The following is a 13073-nucleotide window of genomic DNA, read 5'->3' as shown; positions in this document are numbered from 1 at the left end:
AACGAAACAATAAAAAAATAGTATAAAACTCATTAAGTAAAATACCTATGAGTGGTTTTCTTTGATTAGATGAGGACGCGACGTAACAATTAATATAAGTAATTAATAATACGGTAATGCCCTAAAACTGTACGTAATCAATACTACTTAACCCAAACTAGGTCATATATTATGTATTTGTGTAGAACTTCCTACTTATTCCTATTAGTGATTTAGCGTCAATATTCTATGAAATAAAAAAATATGCATTGCAATTTATATGTAAATCTATATGTATGTATGTATCGAATAGATATTATATGTAGGTAGACCTTTTGCCTTTTAAACTCTAGAAGGGTTAAAATTAAATAAATCGCACACACACTCACTCACACTTAATCTATTACTTTAATGGCTTGTGTACCATACGATGTTTTCAAAATCTCTTTTAGGCCATAGATATAGATGACGGAGACAATGCAAAAATTAGCTACTATCAAATAGGAGATATCAAACAAACGTTAACAGAGGGCTTGGAGAATTTAGCGGTTTTGCCTTTCCTTGTGAATCCGGAGACAGGAGCCGTGTCGTTGAACTTCGATCCACAGAAAGGAATGAAAGGATATTTCGACTTTCAGGTAAACATGTATTTTTTTTAAAGGGATTTTATGACATGGTAGATAACTTCTTCAATTCATAAAGTAACTTCTCAAAATAAGACTTAACCGTAGTTGGTCTGAGTCTTATTTTGTAATTTTAACTCAAGACTTAAGTCAAGTCTTATTTTGTAATTTTAGTTTATTTTAATTTTTTTTGAACATGATTTTGACCTCCTTCCAAATTCGGATTAACTCGAAATTTGGTATACTTATTAAGGACCGATAACAATTCAATATTAAAAAAAATATTGAAAAAATTGAAATTCAACTAAAGAATGAAAAATAAATATTAGTTTAAAAAAACTAACAAAATACGCTTTTATAGAAAATCCAATTAAAAAATAAAAAATAAATTTTAATCAATTTGAATACAAAAGTAGTGTAAGAAAAAATAAAAAAAAAGCGTGGAGTGCATAATATCAGTAGTTATAAATATTTTATGAACAGATATGAGTAGAAGGGTCATTTTGATAATATCCTGAAAAGCAACCCACGCTTTTTTTTTACAATAAAATATTTTTTTCTTACACAATTTTTTTTTAGGTATTAGCGAATGACACAGGTGGACTACAAGACGAAGCTCACGTATTCATATATCTGCTTCGGGAAGATCAAAGAGTGCGTTTCGTTTTACGTGCGCATCCGTCCGAAGTTCGCGACAGAATCAACGGTTTCCGGGAACATTTGGCCCGGGTGACCGGTTCCGTGGTCAACGTCGACGACTTGCGCGTCCACGAGAACAAGGACGGCTCCGTCGACAACACCAAGACGGATCTGTATCTCCATCTCGTTAATGGGCGGGATCACTCCGTGCTCGAAGTGTCTCAGGTGTTGAAGATTGTCGACGAGAACATTGAGTATCTCGATGAACTATTTAAGGTGAGTTGTATAGATATTTTCATTAATATCACCTAGATATTTAAACGATACGTGTTTATAATCTCCACTATGTATGAATTTTTTTTGTTTATTGGTTAGGTGGGTGGACGAGCTCAGCCCACCTGGTGTTAAGTGGTTACAGGAGCCATCTACAACGTAAATGCCGCCACCCGCCTTTAGATATAAGTTCCAAGGTCTCACTATAGTTACAACGACTGCCCCACCCTTCAAACCGAAACGCATTGCTGCTTCACGGCAGAAATAGGCATACACATTTACATTTAAGTGTTTTATGCATTAGACGGGAGAGCCCGTTGAAATCGTAACGTGCATGCCATATGACCCAACTTGAAGCATGAGATCGATGTCTCAATTGCATTATGTAACGACTGTCCCGTCATTCAAACCTTATAAATAGGTACTGCAAATAGCAATCCAACTTTATAGCTTTTATTTACAATTTTCACGTTGGTTCATAAAAAAAATTATTCTACTCACAAAGAATGTTTAACAAGTACCTATGCGTCCATTATCGAGCTTGCAATCCCATACAAAAAAAACCCACTGTTTTTAACATTTAACTTGAGCGCTTATGAGTCTTATCGGTACCTACCGAAAACGTTGCGCCTTATCAAAGTCAAAACACGTTAATGAGGTAGCGATTAGCGAAGATCATTCTGAGTGACGGATGATAAACAAACGTGATTCAGTGTTTGCGCAATAAGTCAATTCGTTCATTGACCTTGTAATGCCGAGACAATCGTTCATTTAACACGTCCCTATCTAATTATAACTTAGTTGTTTAATAGCTTGAATCTAAGATTAAAAAACACATTGACACCAGAAAGTGTTTAAATTAAGTAAAGTAATTTTTAGAAACAGAAAATAGTTGTATCTTGAAGTGATTTTACATCTGGGCCGAATGGGGAAGAGTTTTTCCATTGAAATGTACATGACACTTTACTTAGTGTTATTAATTACCCATAGACAGAGCCAACTGAGTTTCTCGCCGGATCTTCTCAGTGGGTCGCGTTTCCGATCCGACTGTAGATTCTGCGAAGCACTGCTCTTGCTAGGGCCAGTGTTAGCAACACTCCGGTTTGAGCCCCGTGAGCCTACACACGTTAGGGTGAAGCTGAAATAGCCTCTCTCAAGGCTATCAGCATAGGTAGGAAAAAAAAAGTGTAATTAGTCCATTGACCGTTTTTACACTTTTACATTGTCAAATTAAACTCAAATCTTTGTGCATTCCTTTTCATAAAAAAATTCTTTCATGAAAGCGTACGTAAAAACAGTTGTTAATGTTTCATTCTCAATTCAATCGAATACCTGCAATACTACGGTCTAAAGCAGTGTATCCCAACCTCTTTTGTCCGTGCCCCACTGTAACATTTCTAAAATTTTTATGCTTCACATACATAACTTTTAGCATTAAAAAATTGAATCGTTCACTTAAGAAACATAAATTATAGGTTTTAGGAAGAAATCACTATGAAATTGTTATCAAAACATAGTAAGTACCTAATATCTCAAAACATATAATAAAAATCTGAAATTCAAATTCAAAATAATTTAAATACATACACAATTTTCGATATTCATTTAGTGCGATCGCCCCCCTTAATTTTTAAATTGCCTCTTGTGGGGCGTGGGCCTCACGTTGGGAAACACCGGTCTAAAGACTCCACCTCGTCTGTGTGCAATAAACGCGTGTATGTTTCTCTAGCTCGTGGAAACTAGAACATGTTAACGTTTGCTAGCTTATAGATACTCGCGTTTGAGCAGTTTTACTTAAGCATAAGAAAGATTATTAGATTATTGGTCTTCGCGGGCGTACGAAAAATCGTACAAAATGCAAAAATCTTTTATAGTAGTCAGAATTGTACAATTTTAACCTCAACCTTTCCTGTAAATGGGGTGTGTACTCTACTTATTCTGTGCAATTATTTATAATGCACATCACAAGGTACATACATATTATTTGCTTTAGTTTTTTAGGCAGCGGCTTGGCTGTGTCCCTGACATTGCTGATGTCCATAAGCGACGGTGATGGCTTACCATCAGGCGGACCGTACGCTCGTCTGCCCACAAAGGCAATAAAAAAGACCAAATATCATTACTATTGCAAATGAATTTCCATACAGTAATAAGTCAAATGACGAATATAAGTTTCTTTGCTTACATACATAAACAAACAAACGCGACAAAATTTGTGTTAAGCTATTATATCGAAACCCAAATTCGATATGGTTTCCAATCTCAAACAACTTTTTTAACTACTAGGAAACGAATATCAATACGAAATTTGACGCACAAAGCGGTCTTGTTAAAATAACCAGTCAAGAATGTTTAATGATGTACAGTATACTGTCGTAACCCTCATCCGGATTTGGAATGAAGCCAACTCCCTGCTCACCTGTTCGTCCTATTGCTTCCTGCAAACGTAAAAATACATTTCTATTTATTTTTACGTTAAAAAAATGCGGCTGATACTCGAGTTCTAAGAACCATTATTTCATGTTTCAAAAATGTTATTTGTATCTTCGAGCAAAAAAATGACAGTATCTTTAAATTAATAGGTGTACGTGAAGCAAAAACTTCGTATCCCTTTTTACGAAAATTGCGCGGACGGAGGAGTATGAAATTTCCCACACTTATAGAGAATAAAGAGAAGGAGTGCAGAATGTTAATATCTTCTTAAATTATGCATAAAAAATACATTAAATCAATAAAAAAAACATTACACACACTACCATGTATTACCGGCCGTCTGGTGTAGTGGTAAATGACATGGTCTCAGGGGGGTCGCGGGTTCGAATCCCGCCAAGGGAAGATATTTGTATGAAAAATATAAAGTCTTTTCCAGGGTTATGGATGTATATTAAATATATGTATGTGTATAATAAAAATCTTATATTATCTTATTTGCGTTATCTGGTACCTGTAACACAAGTTTTTTACGAACTTACTACGGGACCAGTTAACGTGGCGTGATTGTTAGTAAATATTTAACATTTAATATTTAATTTAATTTGACACACACACGCATGCATATTGGTTTATGGTCAAACTTTTCTTATTGTTTAAAGTCTGTGGTCAAATTGACAATAGATTAATATTGTTTGTCTTTATTAATATTCGTCTAAAGTGTAGATAGTCTTGGTGAAATCTGTGATTATAGAAGTAAAATAGTCTTTGAGAATAGAACTATAATGATGTACAAACTTATAATTTCAATTAATTATAGTCGAATTTCGACTACCGGGGGATCACTAGTATGAATAATTGTTTGTTTAATATCTGCAGTGTATATTTTTTGACCCTCCCTATTTACTTTCTTTATGCAATTTTTGACAATGTTATTAACTTGAAATTCATGCATTAGGAGTTCAATGTCCTCGATACACAACCAGCGGAGTATCAACCCCTTACCGCGGAGACAATGGCGTCAAACCAAACTGTGTTCTGGCTAGTGTGGACCACATTGTTCCTAGCCGTACTTCTGGTGCTCGCCATCATGATGTGTGTATCACAGCGCGCGGACTACGTAAGAAGACTGAAAGCAGCCACCGCCACTGCTTACTGTATGTTTTCAACAAAACAATTAGGCTTAGATCTTACCTATTTTCTGGCTCCAAATATTCAATAGGTATATTCACTGTATATAATTGAACAGGTGTATTATTTGACGCCTAGAGACAACCCTAAACAGTCAACCCAATTGTAGTTTTAACAAAAAATAAATATTAAAATAATACTATTTTCATTGAAACGATTTTTATTTAGAAGAAAAAAACAATTGAAACAGCAATGTGTACATTGTTTTAAATTAGTGTTGCAAGAAATTATATATAACCGCAATCTTTTTTTTTTTTAAATGTTACCTATTAAAAAATCCATTATCATGACCGTTATTAAAAATTAAAGTAGAAAACTAGCCTATTAATCTTTAACGTTTTCACAGCTTCCGCGATACCGGGCGAATCGGACATGACGATAAGGAGCACCGGGGGCAGAGTTCCCAACACAAACAAACACAGCACCAAAGGCTCTAACCCTATTTGGCTGCACGCTTACGAAAACGACTGGTACAAATCAGACGACCAACTAAGTCGTTCCGAAAGAGATTCCTTAGACGAAAACGCCGTCGATCAAGACTTGTCAAATGAAAAACCTTATTTCATAACAACGGCCGCTTTCCCTTCTATTGATTCCAATGTAACTGAACCGCAAACGAATCAAGCGAACAGTGATTTGTACCAACAATTGGAACAATTGAAGAACGCGAAAAATATGGAAACGACTGAACTATAAACTTATCTTTAGGCTACTATAGTGTTGCGTATGTGCCTTTGTAATTTGTGTACCTTGTACTTAATTCCGTTTTTAAATATACTTTCTATTGATAACAGTGGCGTTTCATTACCTAGTATTTTAGTTAGATCAACGCACAAGCTGCATAATATTATTAACGCTTATTTTTGGGTTGAGTTCACGACGTGATTTTAGTTACTGTAGCCCTTGGACAACACTACAAAACTCGCATACACCCGGTCATGATCCATGCGTGTAGGTAATGTTCGCTCACGCGGGCCGCATTAATTTGAAACCCCTTCAAGACATTCAATCCCGTTGTTTGCAGGATAACCATCAGAGCACCGTGGTTCATGAGGAACGTGGATCTCCACATGACGACCTGGAGCTTGACTCTTATCAATAAGTATATTCAGTCGGCATCAGCGCGCCACTTTGAGAAGCCGGCACGACAAGAAAACCCTCTTGTCGTGGCCGCCAGAAATTACATACCCGATCCTGCGACCGAATGGTAAAAAGTCGGTGTCGCCCCAAACACGTCATTTCGGATCCTCCCGATCCACTGACGGTGCTTTTAGGTACCTCAAGCACCGGTCACCGTTCTCGTCGAACCCGTCGCTTGCTCGGCGAGTAAACTAACCCATAGACACAGCCCACTGAGTTTATCGCCGGATCTTCTCAGTGGGTCGCGTTTCCGATCCGGTAGTAGATTCTGCGAAGGACTGCTCTTGCTAGGGCTTGTGTTAGAAGCGCCTCCTGATTTGAGCCCCGAGAGATCATTTACACGTTAAAGTTACGCTGACATAGCCTCTCAAGGCTGATAGCCTAGCCTAGCCTAGCTTATGTAGGAAAAAAACCTTAGACATCACAACGTAAATGCCACCAACCAGCTTGAGAAAAGTTGAAATCTCAATAGCTATTCCTTCCGATCAGTAAACATAACTGCTTCGCGATAGAAGTAACATTATGGTCCCTAGCGGCTTAATCTAGGCCCTGCCATAAGTAAACGAAAGCAACCAGTTGAACCCACACCACATTATGGGATTTTGACGAAACTTCAGAATAGCGGATGATATAATATCAAATATAAGTTTTATTAATTAGTGTTTGTTTAAAAGAGTAACAAAATCCATTCCTCCTCACACTCGCATTATGATAATAGTATGACAATTTCATTAGATGATAACTATAACATAAATGGTTCTTATGGATTGCTACCGGGTCGTCATTATAAGTGAGAATATAAAACTAGCCTAAAGGCCTCAATCCATTACCGAGTGACAACAGAATAACAATTAATAGATAACACGTAAAAAAATATCGATAAGGTAAACTTAGCATAGTTGACTATCAAAAGTCCCAACCTAAAATTTTCTCTTGAATTATGCACTAGAACACACACGAGACAAGGGGTACAACCAGGCCCCAAGCGAAAGCCCTCAGACCGAGAATCAATACCGTACCCCGTACTATTGTGACAAAAGAACTTATCAATTCACGTTTATAACATATTTCTTATACAATCTAATTACGGCCAGTGGGTCTATACGCACTACCCGTAAATGCCCGCACATTCATTTAAAGAAAAAGAAAAAGGGATCAAGAATCATGCCGGGTAATAACAGCGATGTTTACCTCCCCCATTTTTAGTAATTTTTCGACACGAGGAACTTATCGAAGCTTTGATAGAATACAGGGTTATTTAGTGGGTGGAACTACTCCCACACAAACCAAGTGGAACGATAATCCGGTGACTGCACTCCCGTGGAAAAAAAGAGCCGGGCAGTGGCGTCCAAGTCGTTTCAGGCAAAAACCACAAAAAGTCACTGCCAGTTTGTTTTTTTAAAGGGTCACTGTGTAGAAGTGTCAGTGACGTACTCTACCAAGCTACAAAACGAGATCGATGGAGACAGCTGGTTGACGGAATCGGACGGAGTCACGATCCTCAGCAGTGAGGGACCGATCGAAGAGAGAGAAAGGGTCATTATTCGATAACCGCAAATCAAACCGTACTTGAAACTACACCAGTTTTTAATATAAATTTTCAATCAATGGTAAACAAAACGCTGCTTGTTTTACCATAATTCGCATTTTTAAAACTATTTAATATGAAAGAAAAGAGAGAACCAAACAAGAATTATTTGTTTCCATTATGGAAAAACTGCAACAACCAAAGTCTTGATCACCATAATGACGAATTTATTGCAATAGTAAGTGTGAATAAATGCACACAAAGCAGAAATGTAACTTATTTTTTAATTAATTTATAACATTGAATTGAGAGTGGTATTATATTATAACATACGACATATGAATAATAAAGTATCCGATTATCAATTCTAAACTTTATTTCTTTACAATAACTCAGCAGCATCTTCAAAAAGGTATGTTAGAGACAAACAGCTCGTCACTATTGCATATTTTTTTATTTAATTAATTAATGTTTGTCCATTTCCAGTGTAATAACATTTTTGGCAATATGTTCAGTCAGTGACCTCTTGGAAACTATGCCAAGTGATAAAAAAAATATTTACAGCTGCTCGCGTTATAGGAGATATCCTAAATAAAGCTCACCATTTTATTTACATACACAATAATTTATTGTTTCTTACAATTTAGTGAAGCTAGAGTACAAGTTGTTGATTGATTACAATGAAAAAGCTTTTCAATTTGAATCTCTCCTGATGTTGTTAATTAACCAAGTGAACCAAGCTCTTGCTTGCCGGCAGCTGTAAGTATAACACACTTTCGTTGCCACTCACGCCAAGTAACTCAAATGCTTTGATAATTGAGGAAACAAGGATAGGATAAGTGGATGGGATGTCTGTGAAAATCACAACGCAGATATCCTTACAACCACAATATATATTAGATAAAATTATATTATAAAGATCGCCATATTGAAAAAATCTAGATTAATCATAACTTATCATATGAGATACACTGTAATTTATACTGTCGTAGCTATTGGAGCGTTTTCCGAATAAGAAATATTGTGGATGAAAGAAAACTGACCAATTGCCAATGTAGTTTGTAGCACGCTACATTTACTAAATAAAAAAGATGTTACTAGTAAAAAAAATTAACACTCATTCGACTCCGTCAATGAGCTCACTTTGTAATACCACTTACTTACAATACCCAAAATGTTCTTAACACTTATGAGCTTCACTTACATTTCATTGACAAAATCCTTAAGTGAATCAGACAACTTGCAAGCAAGGAACGCTCCGTTTTCCTAAAATTATGGCTATTGAACAGTTTACAATGTAATTTAGATCTAGTTAAAGTATTAAGTCTGGGATTTACATCAATTCAATAAACTCAATTTAACTAAACTTGAACTAAATGAGTGTAAAGACATCTACAGATGACATAAAGTCGAAAGAAATATTGATCTTACAGAAAATTTTCTTACTAATGAGGACAGAAACAATGTTTGCACATGTGTATTTTTGTATTTACTTAGATGCAATAAATTCGCATTTTTAAATATAACAGCCATGACTGAAATTAGACAGATCCTAAAATAACCTTTAAGATTTTTACAATGTCCAAAAAATGAAGGATTGGGATTTAAATGGATTAAGGACTAATAGGGAATGGGAACAAGGGTAGGAGGATAGAGCCCGGGCTGTGGCGATGTGTGTGTGTATGTTTTGTTGATGTCACAATTGACTCATCACATGGCATACTTCCTCGTCCACTCACGGGCTAATTCATTGTACTTTTCTCTGTCTGTTTTATAGATCCTAGCAATTTCTGGCACCAAAGGGTCGTCTGGGTTGGGATCGCATAGAAGTGAGCAGATTGAGAGCAACACTGGAAATTAAATAAATAAAAATTATTATACAGTAAGTAATTCACAAAATACACAACTTAAGAATAAATTTATTGATTTACCTTTGGATATGGTGAGCGCTGGTGACCACTGTGCACGCAGAATGTCAAGACAGATGGAACCATTACTGTTTATGTTAGGATGATAAATACGTGTTGTGAATGCAACTTTTGGTGGTTTGAAAGGGTAGTCTGTAGGGAAATGTATGGTAAGGAAGAAAACTCCTCCTTGATAAGGACTGTCAACCTGAAAATTTAAGAAAATAATTACTCATTAGACTGGTGAAAATCAAGTAGTTTTGTCATGAATAACACAACAATACTTACTGGGCCCATAATTGTGGCTTGCCAATGGAACACTGAAAATATATTTAAAAGTTATTAATGAATGTAAGTTATGTTATTTTGATATTTATGCAATTTTATCTTCGCTTTATGGAGATCACTGAAAATTAATACATAAAGATCTTTACTATTTAAAGAGTAATTTGATAATAATTTCCCTTTCCACACCTGTATCATATATCACCAAAATTAAGTGGAAAGATAATCAATCATATTTTAAATTATTTTATATTCAGTAGAATTCACAACAACTCCAGCTGTTTCTATCTACAAAAGGTCATTGACATCTATGGTGTCATTCACAGTACAGAACCTTTGTGGTTCTTTAAGTCATACTAACACATTTTGTACTCTTAATTAGGGCATGCTGGCTTGTCAATAATTATATTTACGGTAATTGATGCTAGAAAATATTTATTTTACCTTCTCATATAAATATCTTATGATTCATTCTGATGTAGGTACCAAGTGTATTATGAATAAGCAATCTGCTTGTCACATTAACAAAGTAAGAATATTTAAGTATCATGAAATGTGTTTTATTTCTACATATAAAACGAATGTTAGAAAACTTTATTAATCTCAGAAACCAACCTCTCCTGTTGCAGTATTTCACTTTTTTTATTTTTATTATACAATAGAATGAGTCATAAAAGGTAGATAGTAGGTTCTGTACTCACGATCTTCACCGTGTGGGCCTGCCGAACATTGTGCTGGTGGATCCCTGCCCAGATCTTGTAATTCCTAAACAGAAACAAAGCCATTTGAGCCCATGCGTAAATCAACGAGACAACACCACCTCGAGACATGTCACATCATCACTCTGAAAATAAAGACTGTGCATCGACTGACATCCCATTAGTTAACCTGACCGTTTCACAAACGCAGTAAATTTGATTTCTTCATTGTAATTCCACATTTGTAGTATTTTCACATCACAGGTGGCTTCATTGACAAGAAAACCTCAAAATTGGCACATAATTCCGACATTTTATGTACGCCGTGTGCACAAAATTGTCGTATATACATGAACCAGCAAAACACCGTTACGTATATTTACAGACAAGAACATTTTAAAGGTTCACATTTTATGTCCGTGTAAAATCACTACGAAGACGGAATTATCCAGAAAAATTCGATAATATGAATTCACAATGACGAAACGTTCAATACGTTTCGGCCAATTTTAAAGCGCACTTTTTGTTCAATTGTTATAATAGTAACATAAACTTTAATAACGTACCCTATTAATTCTTTTTAACGCCATTTGACTATTTTATGTTGAGTTATACTGACTTTCAACTAGACAACGAAACTGTGAGCCAAGGACCTTTGATTAGAGATTGCAAGATGGCTCCCTGTCTAAACGCAAAAGTACCACCAAAGTCGTTTTATGTGGTAATTGTAAAATCACAACAATTATATTCAAACGTTAAATTGTTAATTAACTAATAATATTAACTTATAATACAAAAGAGATAATAATTGGAACAAAGCACGAATTGATCGAAATTAAACACTTCTCAGCAAATGGAGAACAGCAAACAGGAAAATCGACCATGCACAGGATTCGTTCGGAAACACTCAAAGTTTTAAAACTCCCAAATTGAACGGCTTACGTTTAAAAATCACTCTAGCTATTTTTATTTCGTCAACAAAATAAAATTAAGACTTATTGTATTACGATAAAAGTTATTTAATATTCAATTAATTTTGAAGAACGTTAGTTCTTGTAAGAAACTATTTAAATTTTTATTTTTCTACTATAAACGTAAGCTTTACTGACGGCAACATCAAAAGGATATGATGTCACCAACTCTTTAGTCTCTAAGAATGCGTAGAGCGCTATTTTTGGATTATATACTGAAGATATTCATTACTGGCACGTCACCTCGATATTTAAATCACTTTTTGCAGCTCAACACTATCGAAGCAAAGTTATTCGTTTAGGTTGATCCGAGATTCCTAAATATTTTATAAACGCAAAAGAAATTTTATCAAAAATATTGGAAATTACTTAGAATTTCATTAATTTATGTTCACAGTAGCATGTACTTATTGTTTGTTGATGCTGCCTATAACTAATCAGTAGTAATAAATGTGAGAACTTGAAACCAGTCTTCAAAACAAAAGTATTTTCCTTCTTTATTTGAAAATTATTGTGTTTAGCTTTACAAACATTAATTAAAAGACACATAATGATTGTAAAATCATAGATTGAGTAGTAGTGAGTAGGGCACATTCTTGAACTGCACAAAAAGCTGTCGATTTATGGCCGTCGGACGTAAAAATTCTGAGTAACGATGAACTAAGCTTGCGTGTGAAGGTTTTCTACAGAATTGGCTAATGTTTTTTAACTGAAAGCGTAAGGATATTAAAATACATGAATACAATAGTTGTGTTTTAAGTCAGGTGCTATTCTGTAGTAAGCCATGTGACGTTTTTTTAAGCTCTAAACAAAATGTAGCTACGAATAAATACGAATAAATAAGGATTCAAGGGACACACTTTCGTGAAATAAATACATGGATTTAATGTCACAGGAAAAGAAAATGAAACCGTTCCCGTGGTCCAAAAATGTTGAATAACATAAAACAGCATTGATAAAACAGCATTGATTTTATATTTAAAGTTTAAGTATTACATAGGTACTAATAATTCTAATAAGTGAATATCCCTCCACCAGCTTTTCATGCTCTTTTGAGAGGGTTGAGTACTAGTGGAACTCCTACATCAGTTAGACATAATATGTACGTATCAGCTTCGTTGATAAGAATTTGAGCATTACTAAAAGAAAAATATTTTTATTTTTATGGCACTTTTTTATTTTCTGCTATTATTTCGGTTCATTCCAGAGTTGGATAGTACATATTTAAAAATATAAGTTCTTTGTCTATTACCTAGCTTCGGAACACCTTCCTAACACCCAGGATTCAATTTATGAGCTCTATACTCTGAACTACCCCTATAGACATAAATCAATCACGATTACACTAATCATTCTAGTACACGAAAAAACAAAGACGTAATACATTATTAATAAGCTGTAAGTTCGAA

General features: G+C 35.0%; 2 protein-coding genes across 2 annotated transcripts in view; one reads left to right on the top strand and one right to left on the bottom strand.

The window, feature by feature from the left end:
• The window catches only part of LOC101742945 (cadherin-23), a 58860-nt gene extending 49257 nt beyond the window's left edge, over nt 1-9603 (top strand). Inside the window, exons 25-28 of the mRNA XM_038014633.2 lie at nt 432-617; nt 1182-1517; nt 4903-5101; nt 5482-9603. Coding sequence (XP_037870561.1) covers nt 432-617; nt 1182-1517; nt 4903-5101; nt 5482-5831 — 1071 coding nt within the window. The 3' untranslated portion in view covers nt 5832-9603. The remainder of the gene's footprint in view (nt 1-431; nt 618-1181; nt 1518-4902; nt 5102-5481) is intronic.
• Nucleotides 8408-12325, bottom strand: LOC101738264 (ubiquitin-conjugating enzyme E2-17 kDa). The gene is made up of 5 exons (XM_004929402.3): nt 11260-12325; nt 10697-10760; nt 9999-10030; nt 9735-9918; nt 8408-9653 (listed from the first exon to the last, which is right to left on the bottom strand). The coding sequence occupies exons 1-5, from the start codon at nt 11281-11283 to the stop codon at nt 9514-9516; spliced, it is 444 nt and encodes a 147-aa protein (XP_004929459.1). The 5' UTR covers nt 11284-12325; the 3' UTR covers nt 8408-9513.
• Nucleotides 12326-13073: the final 748 nt, after the last annotated feature.

The sequence above is a fragment of the Bombyx mori genome, chromosome 12, assembly GCF_030269925.1.
Source record: "Bombyx mori chromosome 12, ASM3026992v2".
Classification (NCBI taxonomy): Eukaryota; Metazoa; Arthropoda; class Insecta; order Lepidoptera; family Bombycidae; genus Bombyx; species Bombyx mori.
This window is presented reverse-complemented; position numbering and strand designations above follow the sequence as displayed.

Excerpts from the sequence above, each read along its gene's own strand:
- LOC101738264 (XM_004929402.3), bottom strand. The coding sequence starts at position 11,283 with ATGGCGTTAAAAAGAATTAATAGG. Across the intron at positions 10,761-11,259 it reads CGTTAAAAAGAATTAATAGG|GAATTACAAGATCTGGGCAG; the intron begins GTACGTTATTAA and ends GTTTCTGTTTAG. Across the intron at positions 9,654-9,734 it reads AGCGCTCACCATATCCAAAG|TGTTGCTCTCAATCTGCTCA; the intron begins GTAAATCAATAA and ends TTTAATTTCCAG.